The following is a 19,157-nucleotide window of genomic DNA, read 5'->3' as shown; positions in this document are numbered from 1 at the left end:
AATCATCCTCTGGTTTAAATATTGCGACTGCGGGGCCTTCTACAATTCAAACCAATGTGCAACAGTGAAAGTGAAACTGAAGACGACGATTGTTATAAAGATGATGCAGAAAAATTCGTTGGCGAGCACTATGCCGATTGATAAGAAAAAACGTCTCTTGGAAATGTCTGGGGTCTGGGTACTTTCCAAGAATTACGAATTTGCGGCATACACAAACACTTCAGGAGGAAATTCAATCACCAGTGGTTGGACGCATATTCACCATGGCTAGCTTACTCAAGGTGACTCAAAGGTGCTTTCTGTGAATATTGTGGTTTGTTCATGCCGTCAGAGAGAACGATGAGAGGTGTTTGGGGTTCTTTTACCACCAGACCTTTCAGTAAGTACAAGGACGTGCTCGATTATTGAAAAGTAGATGTACTGCCCTTGAGACATCAGACTGCAATGGAATTTGCAAAATTGTTTATGGAGGGCGTTCCAGTGGACATCAACTTCCCAGAGTCAAAAATCTGAATGAAGGCATACTTATCAATTTATGCAATTTACACATCAAAGAAGATGATTCACAACTAAATATTTTGGGCATGGACTGAAAAACGTATCATATTGATCATCTATCATCCAAAATGAAATAATTGATTTATGTGGTGCTACAGCCAGGGAACACGTTGTCACAAGCTGTTGAAAAAGCTCGGGTTTACAGCATACAGCATTTTGGTTGACAAAACAGCGTTTATTTCTGGCAAAGAATAGCTGTCTATTGGATTATGTTTCTTCGATGAAAAAGCCAAAGAAATCGAAGAAGGTATTGCAGAGATTGAGGGACTTAATGCCATGAGTATTGCCAAAGTCATTGAAGATTTTGTAACAAACTTAAATCTAGACCCTGATAAGTGTGTAGGGTTAGACGTCGACAGATATTCCACTATGTCTGGGAAAGAAGGAGGTGTGCAGGCAATCTTGAGTAAAGTTTGAAGCTAAAGAGGGATATGCAGCAACAAGAAAAAAATGCTTATCAAATGCATGCAGATCTTCATTAATTGTGTCAGTAGCATTAATTGCTAAGTATTCTGCTATACTGGAACCCATAGCAAATACACTTCAGTTGAAGACACTTGACGTAGTCAAAGCCAACCAGCACATTCAAGCTATTCTTGACATGCTATAAGTCCATCGGGAAGATGCGGAAAACATCACAACTGTTGTTTTAAAAAAAAACCAGGCGACATTGCAGTGCATTTGAATGTTGATATAACTGCGACTCTCATTGCTTGCTTACAGAAGCATAGAAGTGTTCATCAAGCCAAGAATCCATCTGAATTTTGGAGATCTCTAATAATTCCTTACTTGCATTCCATCATATCATTTTTAGAAGTCAGATTTTCTGCAGATAATCACCTGCCTTTTCATTGATAAATTTCCAATCTAGTAACATGAGACATGTTTCTAAGAGGAATGGAATGAAAGCACTTCATCTTGTGCAACTTTCTGAAATTTAGAAGGCATTGAATGAGAAAGGGAATAGTGGTTCAAAATGTGGAGTGAGGTACAGGAAGCGCCAGACATAATTGAGGTTTTAAAAAAGAGTTAATCATTTTTCCTGACCATTAGAAAGACTCTGATATTGAGGTCAGACCTAATGGTCAGAGTTTAGGTCAGACTCTGCTGATATTGCTTTCACAGCCCTGCACAAAAAGTACTATCAAGCATTCATTTAGCTCCCTTCACGAATTAAAACATAGCTAAGAAGCACCAAAGGTGAAAACAGGTTAAATGGGTTAGCTACATTAAACATTCACCAACAATGAGTTTTTGCTAATAAGAAGCAACTAGTTGATGTTGTAGTTACATAATTTGCATCTAATCCTTGCAAACTATTGTTACAAAATTAGTTTTTTTTTTTAAATAAATATTTTATTCTTCCTTTTTTAATGTGCATTATTGCACAGCACCCCCTCATGGACTACCCTTCCACCATGAAAAAAGTAAATTCAGAAAACTGCCACCTCTTTGTTTTTAAGTTGGATATGCTCCTGGTACAAAATACATTTTTACGCTGGCTAAGAAATAAATTAAAAATCAGCTAGCTTTGTTTAACATTAATGAGTTAGGTTGCTCTTACACCTTCCAAAAACGCCATCATAACATGCACTGAATGATTTACATTTTTATAGTGTACTATAAAGTCTGAATGGTCAAAAAATATCAATTGAGCTTCAAATTTCAGGTTGTCAGTTAAGAAATTATAAGAATTTTACATATTCGTGAAAAGACATGATCAATCTTATTTCTAGATGCATAAGTGTTGCAATTAAATATCAAGGCGTCATTGATTTTTATAAATAGTTATAAAAAATATAAAGAGATTTTTAAATACATAGAATCTGCTTGCTATGGAGTCATTTTATTTTGTTTTGATACCTTCTTAGTTACTTATTATGTGGCAAGCTCTTATTGAATAAAAAAAGCAATGTGTATGATTATTTGATGCTGTAGGATGATTTTTTCCTGTTTAGATTTTAATGTTAGAATAATTTTTAAGTTATATTTGCATGATACATACAGTATACAAAGGTTATTTTTAAACTGTTGTGTAAATTATTTTCCCAAACATTACTGCTGCCTGACCCTTTCTGTCTGCTAAGAGCGATATGGGCTCACTGAAGGGATGAATGAGGAGGAGAAAAAAAAAATTATTCATAATTTTTGAGTAACTATTAGTACAAATTTAGTTAAAAAATAAATGAATTTTGGAATGTTAAGGTATATCATTGAAAATACATAAAAAAATTTAATTTTTTATACTCTAAATTTATAAAAAAGTAAATTAATAAATCCAAGAAATGTAGTACCCAAAAAAGTACATCAAAAGAACAAATGTGTAGAGTAGTTTACTAAATTACTAAGTACAAAAATTTGTTTAACTGGACATAATTTAATGTAAGAGATATAAAATAGTGTAGAAAATATTAAAGAAAATTTATGTGTCGTAATTAAAATGTACTTAAATAAATTACCTATTTTATGAATTTGTACATTATTTTTATACAAGTAATACAAGTATTCAAGTTATACAATTGATAGTTGTAAATAATAAATAACAGTAATGTGAATTAAATAATTTCACAAAGATTGCAATTAGGGGTAAGTTTTATCTGTAACAATACTAGTATTTAAAATTGAGGTTTCTTATTTTTCAAATGATTTGAAACCATGAAAATCATTCTCTCACTTTAATTCTCATTAATTTTTTTATAAATAAATTTCTTCTACAAATTTTCGTAGCTCTATAAAAACAGAGCAAAATTTCTTGAAACTGAATTTTTCTTGTGTAATATATCCATGGTTTATACTACCAGTATATTACAGTACTAATAGAGTTTGGTTCTAAATTTATGAAAGCATAACCTCTGCTAGGATCATGAAATGAAACTTCAGCAAATGTAGATTTTCTGAAACAACAAAATTACATGTAAATTTACTATATTTTTTGCATAAACTTATAATTCAAGTCATATAATTCAAGATGAAACTGCTTCTAAGTGTATTTACTATTAATGAATAAATAGGCAATGTCAAATAAATATTTTTATTCTACGACTGGAATTTTGGTGAGATGATTGTTAGGAGGAACCCATACTTCAACTTTTGGTTTGGCTGCACCTTCTTCTAAGATGGCTTGGTGATCGTCAGACCACATATAACAAATAGTTGTGACACATAGCAAAATGGACCAGTAAAAATATAATTAATCCAGTTATTCATCATTTATGCACTGGGAGAAAAATATGTTATATTAACAAACAGTATTTATTATAAAAAAAAAAATGAAAATTTCATTCTATTCTTATTGTACCATAATATTTTAGCAGCTTGTGTACTACAAAGAGAATACCTAAATCTTATACCAAAATCGTTAGACCTTATCCAATTTGGGAATATAAAAAAAAAATGTAAATAAAGCTTATAATACAATATCTAGCTCCTATCTTCCAAGCACAGTCTGATAGATTGTCTAGTCTCCTCTACTTACTGATTTCATGCATAAAGAATTTTAGGAACACTTATGTTTTCTTCTTATAGAATGCTATTGCATAAAATCTTTATTTATTTTAACATAAAATAAATTAGAGAAATACATATGAATTAGTAGTCAATTTATAGGTCAGATTTGATTGTTCATAGCGAAGAACTATTACTCTGCAGTTTCTTTCTAAAAATTTTTTTTTTAACATTTTTTCTGTAATTTGTCTTAAATTTCATTTGCAGTTCCTGTTAAGACAAAATAGAATCACTATGTATGCTTTTGATGCTATGTTCTGTTTGAATATATCTTATTTTAGGTATAAGTGATTCTGAATAGGATAAAATTACATCATTAGTGACATTGAAGCCGAGGACAAGGAAGAGGAAAAAGGAAATTATGGCTCTTATTAAATATAAATAATAAAAAGCAGCAAATAAAACCTGAAAACCAATTGTCCACAATTTTTTCTGGCAGATTTTCTTAACTCAAGAATGATTTAACCCTTTCAAAATTGTAAATGAAAAAAGTAATGTGACATTTTGGTGGTAGTACAAAAAATCCACTTCCAGCTAAATCCTTCAAATTAATTGGAAAATCATTTTCTTCTTTTGTACTAAACGCAGTAGAATAATCAGTTTTTAATGATATGTATGTCCCATGAATAATTGGATAATAGCAATGTTTACTCAACCTTGGAAAACAATACTGAAGATGTTAGAGAGCAGTAGCTCCAATTGAAGAATCCTTGAAGTATATCTTGAAAATGGATTTTTTATATCTGAATAAGCATCCAGCTTAGACTTAAAATTATCAAGGAGATTTGCATAGTGAAAATGTAGTCTTATGCTAAAAATATAAGATTACAGTAATTCTAGGTAAAATAATAATAATAAGTGTGATTTATTTATTTAAACACCCTTATGATTACCTATAGGATGCCATGTTCAGTGGCAAAGTAACTTACGATGAATGAAGTAACTCCACAAAATGAAATAGGCCTGGTCTACCCTTCAGTATTTTTTGTAAACATTCAAAATTTCTGATAATCAAATAAGATATTATTATTCCTGAATCATATTCAACTTCTCTTTCTTGTGATTTACACTCAACTATTCTTTTCCTCAAAAAGCTTTAAATCATACTCATTAGAAACAAATTCTAATGAACCTTGGGAACTGGAATAGATTCATTGTGAGGTACAGGCCTGTATACAGATGGCAATGAAGCTTATGCTGTAATGTCACACATAGTTAATTAGAAATAACTATCGATTAAGTGATCTTTTTGCCAAACAATAGGGACACCAAATGTCGAAACCTTTGTGTGCCTTTTTAACTATCATCTTATGTTGACTGTATTGTTACTACATATTATATAAGGAGCCCATGTCTTGTCACAACACGGATTTTTCAAATTGCAATTTGAAATTTTTATAAGGTTTTTTTTAATTAAGATGTTATGTTTTTTATATGTGATTTTATAGCAAATTCACCACTCGAGTAACAAAAACTGGCCAAAACATTTACATATTTACGAGGTATTATGAGACCACTGTTTACTCACTTAATTTAGTTATCACGCTGATGAAAACAAGCTTTGTATTGTTTTGAACTTTACAGACCTGATGAATGTTGTTCATCTATGCTTCAACAGAGAAGTATGTTGTCATTATACATGAAGTTTGTATACAAACATACATGTTTGTATACAGAGAACGAATATAAACATAAAAAATTTATGTGTATAATCAATCATGTATCATATAAGATCCACAATTATCAAAATTTAAATTTTGGTGTTTCTAAAAATCGTAAGATAATAATAATACTCATTAAAATTTCAAAAATTCTATTACCCAAATTCTTTAAATTTGTATATAAACTGTTTTTATTTACTTACGGGTTATAAAATACAATTGCTTGGCTACCATCAGGATTTTTAGCTGCAATGTGTTGTATGTTTTGACTAGGTGGTGGCAGTGTTGGATGGTAAGGTGCTTTAGTAGTACTACTAGTATCTATTTTTGCAGCATAAGAATCCTGAGAAAACGCAGCATCTTTGTTAGAGTGCATATCAAAGACAACAGACCCAGGAAGAATAAACTTTGAAAAATGTCCTAAGACATAATGGATGGGTTGTTTGTAAAATTCATCAGCCGTTTTATTTACAATGATACTAGCATCACATGTAAAATTAGCCAAATTAGGACCGCCTTCTAAATCCAAAGCGATATTCCAGTCTGTGTATGATGTCACATAGTGGTTCAAGTTCTGTAAGAAAATTAAGAAAAAGAAAAAAAAATTACTTATATACCATGGTCTATGGTAATGCTTTATGTTTTCAAAGCATTGAAAATTCTTAATCTATGACTGTCAAGAGTAGGATTAGCAAAGTGAGATGTGAGAAATGCTATTTCAGCATGTTACTAGAAAATACATAGCAAGTGCATCAATGTGTGAGTAAAATAAATGTTTAATTACTGCCATCAAATATAATAATAATTGAAAAGTTAAAAAAATTAATTAAAACAAAACATATTTAGAAACAATCATATTACTTATCAGATGAATTCTTCGCTGACTCTGATTGATGCCTTTTGTATATCGTATACAGATTTAATTATTAATATCAAATATAACAATAACTGATAGTGAGAACAACATCAGTTTTAACATTTCATTGATTGCAAATATTTATTAGGATATCTTATACATGATAGAAATAATGGTTGGACAGAATGGTGAAAGGAGTATTAGATGGATATCTCAAAAAGAGCATGGGTACAAGGGAGAACATCTGGCCTTTAGACAGATTAGTCTAAAGGTCTACAAATTGGTCAAACATTATTGAAGGAAGAATTAAGGAGGACACAGGTATGTTTGATAATGTAGAATGGAACAAAATACTTAATATTTTAAGAAAACTTAAAAATGGGAAAGTACAGAGAAATAAAATATACTGAGGGGTCTAGAAAAGTGAAACGACAGGGAAAAGTTTAAAAGTAAGTGGAGAATAAGACTTAAAATCAAGAGACCTTAAAATGAATAGTAGATGATAAGACTCTCATAAAGAGATAAATTAGGAAAGGTTGGTGTTTTATATTTATTTTATAACTTACTGATGTTCTACAATGTAATAGTTAATTTTAACTAGTACAAATCATTGGATTTGTAATGTTTCTGTGTAATATATGAATGCATAGTAGGTTGATTTATAATTCTGTAATAAAAGTGTACTGTATCTTTGCTTTTTGTATTATTAATAAAAGTTGTAATTAACAATATGCACATTAAAAAAGTAATAAATAAAAAGGTTGTATTATTGCTGAAAAATTATTTCAGTACAACTTTTTGGTGTTTTTAATAGTAAGAGGATAATGTATCATTAACATATCATTTGTTAAAATGGTGCCTACAAATTATGTTTAGAAGAAAAGGAATAATGTATCCAAAAAAAAATTAGTCTTACATTTTTTTTCAATAAAATAATTATTTGTTTAAAATTAGATAAGAAATTCAAATATGTTTAAAATTAAATTTACATCCTATTTTTACCTTTTTTTTGTGTACGTTGTAACTTTAAAAGCAAGAATAATTTTTTACTGTGTACTTTTACTAAATAAAAATACAGATTATTTATAAAAAATAATAAAATTTAAGGTTGGCCAATGTCAAGCTGTAAGTTTATGATGTAATTAATATTTTTCTTGGTCTATTTATGTTTTACAGTCTGAAAGGGATTGAATTACTTGATAAAGATTATTATTAATATTTCTTGATTAGGTCTTTGGAAAAGTTTCTTTGTATCTCAGATGGGATGGTTAATGTTATGTTTGCCAATTAATTTTCCTTTTCAACCATAGAATTTATTGATTAATTTTTGTGACATAATATCCGTATGTTTTCACAGTTTGTTTGTTGATAAATCTTACTGTTTATCAGCTTACTGAATTTCAAATTTTTCATCAGTTTTAACTCCACAAAGAATCATGGATATTTTTTTTTTTTGTTACGTGAACGATGAAAACAAGTCGAACAGTATTTAGTATTTACGTTTTTTTAGTTATAAAAAATATAAGAATGGAAGCAAATGGCATTATCAATGCATACCCAAGTTGTGTAAAAATTACTGAATATTGTCTCAATAATAAAAACAAAATATGGAAAAATCTCAGCACTATTGATACAAACAAACTTGTACTTAAAAATGAAATTATTTCTTGTCTAAAATATAAAATAAAATAAAAGCAGGTCAGAACTTCTTTCTATATAAATGAAAAAATTCCTATATTATAACAAGAACTATCAATGTATCAGCTACTACAGCAGTAACAATTTAGAAAAAATAAATATGACAAAACTAAAAAACAGGCAAAATTTTCATACCTCAATAGTGTTAACAGCATATAATTGAGCTCTTCGCCATGACCCTAAAAGAGGTGTTACGCTGTCAAGTTGCTCTAAAAACAGATAAATAAAAATTACAAGAATTTTATAACTTCATTATTATTAACTAAATTATTAAATAAATTAAATTATAAAAACACATCATTCATGAAATGTGTTATCCTTTGTATCAGATTAGATATAACAACCATCAAAATAATTTTTTTTTTTTTCTATTAGGGATAATTTACTATTACATATATACTACATACAGTAATATCAATAATTCTACAGAAGTAAATGTTCATCAACAAAAATACAAGCGTAGGGGAATCTATTTGTTTCAAAAAGAAAAAAGAAAAAGAAAAGAAACATTAATTCCTGTTAAATTTTGTTTAAATTCAAAATAAATTTTCTGATAAAATAGAAAAACAAAATGTATTTAAATGAAAATATCTATTAAAATAATATTGAATTCTATTACAATTATTATTACTATTACTATTTAAATAAAAAATATCTTTCAGTATGATTTCATAAGTATCATCTATCCTCATAACTTGAACAGGTAATGAAATATTGTGGTACCATGATGTTCTAATGAGTAATGATATTCATGAGGCTTTAATGAATCAGATTTCTTTTCCTACAAGTTATTAAAATGGTTAAATTTTACTCAGAAATAATTCTGTTACTCAGATCTGGTATTAGTTTTAAAAGCAGCACCCAATATTGCAATGCAATTCTGAAGATGAGACTGCACTTAGATAATATGCAACGGTAAATGCTTCAATGTTCTCAAATTACAAGACCTCTGTAATGCTGTATAATGCTATAAATATAAACATCATTTTTCCACGTTTACTATTTAAAATTTTAATGTGCTTAATCCATTTAATATTTTTGTCGATTGAAATTCCTAAGTATTTTATTATTGTAACGCCATGAAACTACAAATCTTAATGTTATTATAACTGTTGTAAATTTTCAAAATAGATACAAAGTTTGATCTTTTTTATTTTTTGATATACACATAAATTAAGAGTTTTTAATATTCAGAATTTTTGTTTCTTAAAAATATTTTCTATTATTCTGACTATAATGGAGAGCATAAAATAATTTTTCATAATTGTTTTTTCTTCCTTTTTACGAGGAATTATTCAATGAGAAACATATTTAACTAATCACACATTAAGCTGCTATATTTTAAGAGACCTCTTTAATATTATAGTAATATTCTTGATTTATGACAGTTTTTTAAATCCTTAATTAATTTCATTAAATATCCCATATATCTTCAATAAATTGACCATAATTCCATCCACACCAAGGCCAGTATTTAGCCGAGATATACAATTTGCTACACCTTTATCTTGAACATCCTTGATCTCCAATAACGTATCTTTAGAATGTCCAGCTGCAATCTCTTCTTTTTTGTAGTAATATTTAATATTATTCACTGACAGTTCCTTTACTCTAAGAATAATTTATACTGAAAATATGATAAAATAAAAAAGTATAAAATAAATAATAGTCTATTTTACAAAAAAAAAAAAATTAATACTTCAATAGTTTAACAGCTTATAATTGAGCTATATTTTATCAGTATTAAAATACTTGTATTCCACAAAATCCTACACTGCATTCTCACAAGATTACACACTTCAGAATAAGGGAGGTAGAGTTTATTAATTACTATATCTGTGAAATAAAGCCTACAATTTATTGCTTATGAAATGAACCTACGTCATCACAGAGTGATTAAGTGTGTGCAATAAGACTAAATTTTATAAGAGTAGTTTTTGTGCAGGTTGGAAAGAATATTTTAGACATAGGTGAGGGAGCTGTACTGTTGAAAGAGCTGTTACTGTTAATCATGTCAACATAGACATGATTGAACATCGTCTTATATCACATAATGGTTCTTTCATATCCTCATTCTATGTACTACCATTACCCATTCACCAACACCAATACACATCCTACAGGAAGCAAAATGAACTGCTGTATATCAGCCAATTAGGCTTACAGATCTTACATCATGTTTTAGCATATATTTGTTAAAATATTTTTAGAACATTTTCATCATACATTAATTATTATCATTTACTACAAAGTTTATTTTAAACTGTTAAATTAATACATCCATTATAAGGTATTAATCTCTAATATTAACCAGAGCTTAGAAATTTTTAATCTTGATATTGCATTATAAAAAAATGCTTATACACTTTTTAAATATCTGAAAAGCACCTTTATGAACTATCTAAACAATATTAAATATCAGACAACAATGAAAGAAAATGCACTGGTTGTAATTTGTGAAAGGTAACTAAGTAATCATTTTTACAGACTGTGTCAGTCATTGTTTCTTATTATGTTTTTCCCTGCAAAAAGTACAGAATTCACAAAAAGAAAAAAAAAAGATTATATTTCTGTGTCCTATGCATGATCATAGATGCCAAAAACAAATCAAGAAGTATCATCATGAAGAACAACGCATTGTCAAGAAGGAATGTTGTTCTATAGTTTTACAACACAAGATTCCATGTTAAAACTATGGTGAATGTAATGTCCATAAATAACATTTCTATTCTGCACAATATCAGCATCTAGTTTAGTGATGAAAAAAAAAAAACGTTGTTATTTTGAAACCATTCTGGTAAAGAACTAGAGGATACATTATCCTAAAGGATAATGTATTATATCACTTTCTGCTCTACATAAACGCATCAGTTTTATCAACTACTACATTATAACATACAAAGTACTAAGTCATACAAACAATTTCTACAGCAGTGCAACATTCTCTGTCCTGAATCACAATACACACAGCTCATTTCTTTACTGAAGCCTTATTAATTAACACCAATCATATACCATGTGGCACTACTACTTAATCTTATGTTACAAAATGAACCTAAGTCTGCTAGACATAACATTGGCATTATTCACTTTTGAAAAATAAATTCAAATGCTATGAATACTCATTCTATTTTTTTCTCAAAAATGCAACAGCTCTGGCCCTTTAGGCCAAAGAACATTCAAATCTGTGATGGAGTAATTGCTCATATGGAGCAGCATTATTTGCTGCTAATTTTCAGCCACTTTTCCAGCCAAAAACTGGTCCATCAGATGACCAGCCAGACACTCACTAATTTAATTAACTCTTAGCAAATTCAAGTAATTTTTAGATCGCTTTAAGTGCTGTCAAACAGACTTACCATTTAAAATGATCATGAAAACAATCCATTTCTTTGACATCAAATTCTATATTTTTTTCTGCTGCAGTGATAGAATTAATTGCATTATTTTTGAAATAATACTAATTAATTAATCATTAACTAGAAATTTAATAGTACTGTTAATAATATCTTCACTATCTATTACAGCAGTGTGCAAATCAATCACAGCAGAGGAAATCTTTTTGTTTCTTTCTTCATTGTGGTTACACCGATTGATCACATCCACGTTCTTCTATGTTCTACTGTTTGTCTAATAATGCTGCATATATTAAATAGTGTTATATGGAAATTTATTCAGAGTTTTTGTTACAGAAAAACCTTTTTTGTTGTTTTGTTAGGGGATGCAAAATAGTGGTTGTATTTCAAGAAAAAGTTTTAAAAAGAGCAATTTATTATTGTCGAAGTTTATATTTATAAAGTAAATAATAATTGTTCTACTTACCATAATCCTCAAATGTATTGCCATCAGAGGTACTGCTTTTTATTTCATTTTGACTAATTATAACATTAATGCTTGATTCTGTATATAAAATTTCTTGCTCTGGAAAACCACCATTAAGGTTATCCAAGAATATAGTACTATCTCTGAAATGGTCTCCATACCAGTGCAATCCAAAACCAAATACATATTCCTTAGCTCTTGGGTCTCGCATTAGCTAAATAAATAAAAATAATACCTCTTTTTTAATTTCTATTAAAAAAAAATACTATGTATGATTTCACTAAAAAATCTAATTTACTTATTATGTTATAAATATGTTGGCCATTATTAATGTAATGCAGAGTTTGACAAAAAAATTAATTAAAAAAAAGAGAAATAACACTAACAAACGTTGTAGACAATAGAACATGATTGTGCATTATATTTGATGGGACTAGAAACTTTGACATAAACTAGCCCAGATATACAATTTGCTATACCTTTATCTTGAACATCCTTGATCTCTAATAAGGTATCTTTAGAATTTCTTCTTTTTCTAGTAATATTTAATATTATTCACTAACATTCCCTTTACTCTAAGAGTCATTTATACTGAAAATATGATAAAATAAAAAAGAATAAAATAAGTAAAAGTCTATTTTACAAACAAAAATTTTAATACCTCAATAATGTTAGCAGCGTATAATTGAGCTTTATTTTAAGAGTATTAAAATAATTGTATTCCATAAAATCCTACACTGCACTCTCACACGATGCTTCAGAATAAGGGAGGTAGAATTTATTAATTATCGTATCTGTGAAATAAAGCTGTGAAAATACTAAAAGAATTGATTGTGCAGATTAGCAGTGAAATAGTAAATTATTGGTAAAATAACATCATGGTGCAAGGAGAGTTTGTGTAATTAATTGTTTTTAACTGGAGTAGGTGAGGGAATTTAGATATTTAGGAAATATTTGCACAAGATGTTAAGTTATTATCAGTCTGTGCAAGAATTCAGGCAGCAGCATCTATTTTTACCATAATATTAGAAATTGTGGGGTAAAGTCAGAAAAATACTTTATAAAGATTATTCTTGGCCAATTATCACATATAGTATGAGAAGCTGGGTACTAAAGGGACAAAAAGAAGTAAAATGCAAGAGGTAGAAATTATATTTATGAGATATTAATTGTGGAAACAACAAGAGAAATAGTCAGAAAATGTGGATAAAGGGTGTGAGTGGTTCTGAATAGAATGCTTTATGGCACTGGAAAAAAGAAACTGAAATACTATGGACATCTCAGAGTATTTAATAAAATCAGGATGGGAACCTAACAAAAGTATTTTTTTAAGTATTAAAATGTAAGCAATAGATATAGAGGAAATTCAGGAGGAGGTGGTATCATACTGTAATGGAGAAGATTGGAAAAAAATCCTAAAAAAGAAAGTTGTGAAAGAGAAATTATTTTTGTAGAGGGGTAAGTGTTGATGTATTGTAAATGGTCTGTCCTGGAAGAGTCTGGAAAATGGGAACAATGAAAGAAAGCAGATTTCTTAGTAGAATAGACTCCATCATATATGTAAAAGAATTGCATATATTCTAATTTACAAGGATCAGAAATAGAGTGAGAGGGGGAGGGGGAGATGATGTGAGAGAAAATTTAAAACCTGATTTACTACTGATTTTACATTAAAAAAAAGTATATATAATAAATAACAATTACCACTTTTGCCCACCAAACTGAATAATACCGCATGTCATCCAAAGTAATAATTTTTGTAGAATAATTAGCACTGCGTAGTGCTGGACCTAAATTGTTAATAATCCATTCTCTCTGTTCCTCTGGAAACATTATAAGTGTATCAATTGCATTTCTCAGCATGATTAAAGTTACTGGCTCATTGCCGGTTGTCAAACCCCAGAATTCTATTCCTTCTTTTTTAAATGCATCCAGTGATCTGAAATAGATATAAACTGTTATACAGATTTAGATTCAACCTGATTTTGCTGATTGAGTCTTTTGTCTAGCTTTACCAGACAAATTACAAACGACTCTAATGGATTTTTACCTGGGTATGAGGCAATATAAATTTGAATAAAAAAATTACCTTTATAACAGAATAAAGAACACATGAAGTGGTTACGTAAAATCTGGAAAGTTCATATGAACATTACCAGTGTGTACTAAATTTGCTGGATAGATGTTACAAAATAAACAGATTAAAATATATCTCTATCATGTATAATACACAAAAAACATACACATACATACTCGTACATATATATATATAATTAATTTATTTAGGTTAAAAGTTTTTATAGTCCATTTTTCCTCTGTAGATAAATATCTTTATATACAATATAATATTCTTGTAGCCTCTGCACAGCACAGAATTAGAGAAACACTTTTTTAATTCTTGACTGAACAAATATTTGTTCTAAATTTATTTTAAATGTTTTTTATTTTAAACAAACAATTTTTACAAAATGTAAAAAAAAAGGTAAGAGTGTTTATCTAATTCTGTGCTTTGCGGAGGCTGAAAGAATATTATATATATAAAACTTTACATTATTTATATGAACTTTGAAATTTGCATGCAAATAAATACTATAAATTCTAACTGCAGATATATATATATATTTTATATTAATATAGGTAGATTTTATACATTTTAATATAAATTTTTAAGATATGTTGCAGAATGCACTAGACTATATAAAAAGGGAAATGTTGATATAACATTTAGACATTTCTTTACTAAATGTTAAAGTTGATGGGTGCAGAAGACAGCTACTTGAAATCCTTAAAAGTAACAGACTTTGTGCTTCATATTCCTGGAAAAGAAGATTTCACTTAGATTTAATTCTTAGCATTAAAAAATATGTATTATTGTCATAGGTCAGAAGGATCTTAATTTGTTTGTATTCTGATTAGTAAAAGATAATGTATTGTTTTATTTCTAAAAGCAAAATACTTATTGTTCCAAATATACGTGAATATTGCCTTAAGTCTATTATGTGTCTAATAACAAGCTACAGTTAATGCAGTACTTGGTTCCATCCCCCTTGCAAAAATAAAAAAATAAAATCTTTTTGAGTTTCTTGATAAATGTTATAGACAAAAGTATTTTTGGATATTGATTATGGACATTTTTACTACAATTAAAAATAATATGGTATGAAATTTGAAAACTCAGGTATCATTTTTTAAAATGCTTGCTGTCGCTTAAATCGTTAACAAAACTGATATGACATTCCGTAAGGCTAAAGATAAAATTCCATATTTTAATCTTTCCAATAAAAAAGCATGGTCCATTGGTTTGGTTTCTGTATGTACATTCATTTTTATTTTGAATGAAGCGCTAAAATTTAGCGAAAAAAAATTGATCTATCAACTGTATAATAAATTCTATTTATTTATTTTTTTTTACCTCTGGGACCACTGTTTTGCTTCATTGCTTCAGAGGATGAGATGAATGACAATTGTAGTGTGTGAAAATGCTATTCCTGACCAGGATTCGAAGCCAGGACCTCCAAATGAAAGGCCAAGATGCTACCACTCATAAATTGTATTGTGTACTATAAACAGTACGTTGTTTACATTAGAGTTCATAAAAAGTTCATCATTGTTCTTTGCATTATTCTTTTAAAGTAGTGCCAGATTAAAGGCTAATAAGTTGGTAGTTGTTTTTAATTGTCACCAACCAACATCTAAAAGTAAAATAAACTAGTCTAATTTTTAGTATATTTTCTTTAGTTGGTTATTTATATGTTTTTTGGTTTGCTTAATTAATAATTTTGAGCTATTATTCATTGTTAATCACAAATTATAAATATTATTTTTTAGATAGTTTTGCTTTGATTTCTGTGATTTTCAGAGAAAATCTTTTAAAAAGTTTTTTAATAAATGGCAGTTACAAATCCATAAAGAAACTGGATATAGCATTTCATATAGTAGTGATAATCTGAAAACAAAAAATAATAAATGTATTTTCATTATCAACCACTACTAATTTTCAGGATATGAAATATCAAAACATGTTACTCATAATGAAAAATTAACATTTGTTTTAAATGTTCTTGTCCTGAACCTTGTAATACAATATTTTGGCTGTTATCTAACTAGTTACTTGCTTTCATCATCATTGTTGTTCATCCTATCATAAATAGTGGTACTGTTATACACTGTTAAACACTGTTACACTGTTATACACTGTTAAATAGTGGTTTTGGCTGTTATCTAACTAGTTACTTGCTTTCATCATCATTGTTGTTCATCCTATCATAAATAGTGGTACTGTTATACACTGTTAAACACTGTTACATTGTTATACACTGTTAAATAGTGGTTTTGGCTGTTATCTAACTAGTTACTTGCTTTCATCATCATTGTTGTTCATCCTATCATAAATAGTGGTACTGTATCAATTATTATGGTTTCAGACTAAAGCAACTGACTGTATTTAACTTTTGTTATTTGAACCAATTTAATTAATATAGACCGCCCATAAGAATTTTGCTGCCATTAGTCATGACCCTTTTTAACAGGATTTTAATTTTGCTATCTCCCTGATTTATTATGGAATCTCAGATTTTCAAAGCTGATCACCAGTCATGTAGTCATGTCATCTTATCTGGGTAAAAAAACATTTGTTTTTATCACTTAGTTTTATTATATAATCTTAATAATTACGTTTTAGTGACAGTGCATTTTACTTTTTAATTGTAATTCTTTCAGTATTTTTTTTTGATAACATTAGTAAATTAAATCATAACGCAACTAAAATTTGAAGTTAATTATCATTAAAAAGCCGTAAATAAGGAAATATGTAGGAGGCATCTGATATATTTAGGTTAAATTTATTTTAAGTGGAACATGTGTTTGTTTGATTAAAGTTTCTCTATGAATTCTCTTACAGAATAAATAAGTTTGATTAATATTGAATTACAATTTAATTAAAACTCATTTAAATACAACTGACTCAAACTTACTTAACAAGATAATTAGCCCACACCTGTCGGAATTTTGGATTCAAATAATTATTTTTGGTAGAATTATTTAATTTCATCCATGAAGGTGTTGTCCATGTGGTACCAAATAAATTTATTTTCCTTTTTGTTATGCTTAATGCCCTCTTAATTGTACCAATCTAAAATAAAGAATAAATAAAGATTTAAATTACAACTTGATATACGATTCTTACTAAAACCATAATAGTGGTAGTGTTATGGTGGTTTAAATAATAATAATATCAATTGTGAAAATTAAACAATGTAAAGCTGGCAGTACAAAGAAATAAAGAATTAATGACTTTTTTAAAAATGATGAACTCATCACATTGTAACACAATTATGTGGATTGTACATTGTTTTTCATCTTTTAGTTTGATACTGATTTTTTAATTGATACTGAGAAAGAGAAGTTTCTCATTTTGCATGAATCTGTTTTTCTTTTTATATGAAAATTTTTTTCACAAAATTGACTAGTTTCTATGATTTTACTTATTTTATAAGCAGGTTTGTTTGGTGGGCCATTGATTTTTTCTTTTATAACTTATGAGTAGATGAAAGTTTTTAAAATTAAATCATTGTCCATATATTAAATGTACTTTTCATTTATTTTATATCATTATTGTTTAGAATTGAATTGTGCAGTGTTATACACTTTTTAACATTTTGATATTTAAATTATTTTTGCATGAAAATGAAAGAAAATTTAGGGTTACAAAATAATACATATTTTGGTATTCCAGAAATCCTTAGCTGCTGTCAAAACCAATCTCATTTAACTGCCTTCCTTTCCTTTTTTTTGTCAAAATGCAGATTTCTAATCTTTCTCATTTTTAGCAAACAACTTTTTCATACATGAAATTTTTTTTTAGCTTTTTGTACTTAGAAAAACATCACAGGTAACTTTAAAAATCGTAATCCTTAAAGTTTAAGATTTACCACCCAATGTTACATTGTTGATGAAATGACAAAAATATGTGAATACAAAACTCATTAATATAAGATACATGTAATGTATAATTGCAAAAACCAATTACCTCTAATATAGTTTTATTACAATCATGCAGAAAACAAATTTCTGTATAGCTATTTTTGCACATATATATAGAAGGAAGGCAATGTTTTACATGACTTTTTTTGCCTGAAGAATTTACAACATAAAAGTCTATTATAAGTTATTTCAAAATCTAAGTTTTAAAAATTCAAGAATTTTTTTCACGTATTAAGTTTTACCAAACATATTTTCAGTCTTGAATTTATTTCTTCTTGGTATATTTTAATAAAAAAAAGTCATTTACTCAGTTAGCCTTTAAAGCATATTATATATTTTGTTATCAGTGAAAGAAGAATAAAAAAAGTTATAAGAATAAAGGAAAAAACTAAGGTCAGAGATTATGCCCAAATGAATTAGACTATATTTTATATTTTCTTTTTTCATTTTTATACACATGCCTGATTAAAAAAAAAGAGGAATTCGAGATGAATTAAAATCTATCAATTATTAATATTAAATGTGTTTTTTTTAAAGAAATTTTTTTTTTTTTTTTTTTGAGGTTGTTAGGGGCATCGACTACTTTGGTCATTAGCCCCATCCCACTTCAAAAAAAAAGAAAAAAGGTTCAGTATTCATTTTCATGAATCGGAAATGTTCAAAATTTGCATTCTTCTATAACTTATATCCAAAAAAAATTACTTCCTTGGCTTTCCTTTCGGCCATCCTTTCTTGCACCGTTTCTCCATTCTTCTGACAGCCTCAACCTCTGATGACAGCGTATCTGAGGCCTCGGACATGGCATCGTCTTCCTCTCTTTCGGATGCCAGTGACGTTCTGCGGCTGACGTCAGTTGAAAATTTCGTCGGTGCTGTTAGCATCTTTCCTAGGGAATCTAAACTAATAAGCGATGATGTCTCCGCGGCGGATGAGCCGGACTCTATCTCTACTGCAGTACTGGGTCCAGCTGAAATAGATGCTCTCACCGAAGCTGATCTTTGCGCTTTTGGAGGCTCTATTGGTACAGGTTTTATATTATCTACGTCTGGTGGTTTCTCAATAATAAATTGTACCTC

The 19,157-nt window shown here is 28.4% G+C and overlaps 1 protein-coding gene across 1 annotated transcript in view; it reads right to left on the bottom strand.

Annotated features, from left to right (window-relative positions):
* LOC142319835 (uncharacterized) overlaps positions 1–19,157 on the bottom strand; it is a 108,517-nt gene that overhangs the window by 64,415 nt on the left and 24,945 nt on the right. The window contains exons 5-10 of the mRNA XM_075357508.1: positions 17,073–17,230; positions 13,804–14,038; positions 12,100–12,313; positions 8,413–8,486; positions 5,927–6,297; positions 3,357–3,452 (exon numbers count right to left, since the gene is read on the bottom strand). Of these exons, the coding sequence (XP_075213623.1) occupies positions 3,357–3,452; positions 5,927–6,297; positions 8,413–8,486; positions 12,100–12,313; positions 13,804–14,038; positions 17,073–17,230 (1,148 nt within the window). The remainder of the gene's footprint in view (positions 1–3,356; positions 3,453–5,926; positions 6,298–8,412; positions 8,487–12,099; positions 12,314–13,803; positions 14,039–17,072; positions 17,231–19,157) is intronic.

The sequence above is a fragment of the Lycorma delicatula genome, chromosome 2 (assembly GCF_047948215.1).
Source record: "Lycorma delicatula isolate Av1 chromosome 2, ASM4794821v1, whole genome shotgun sequence".
NCBI lineage: Eukaryota > Metazoa > Arthropoda > Insecta > Hemiptera > Fulgoridae > Lycorma > Lycorma delicatula.
This window is presented reverse-complemented; position numbering and strand designations above follow the sequence as displayed.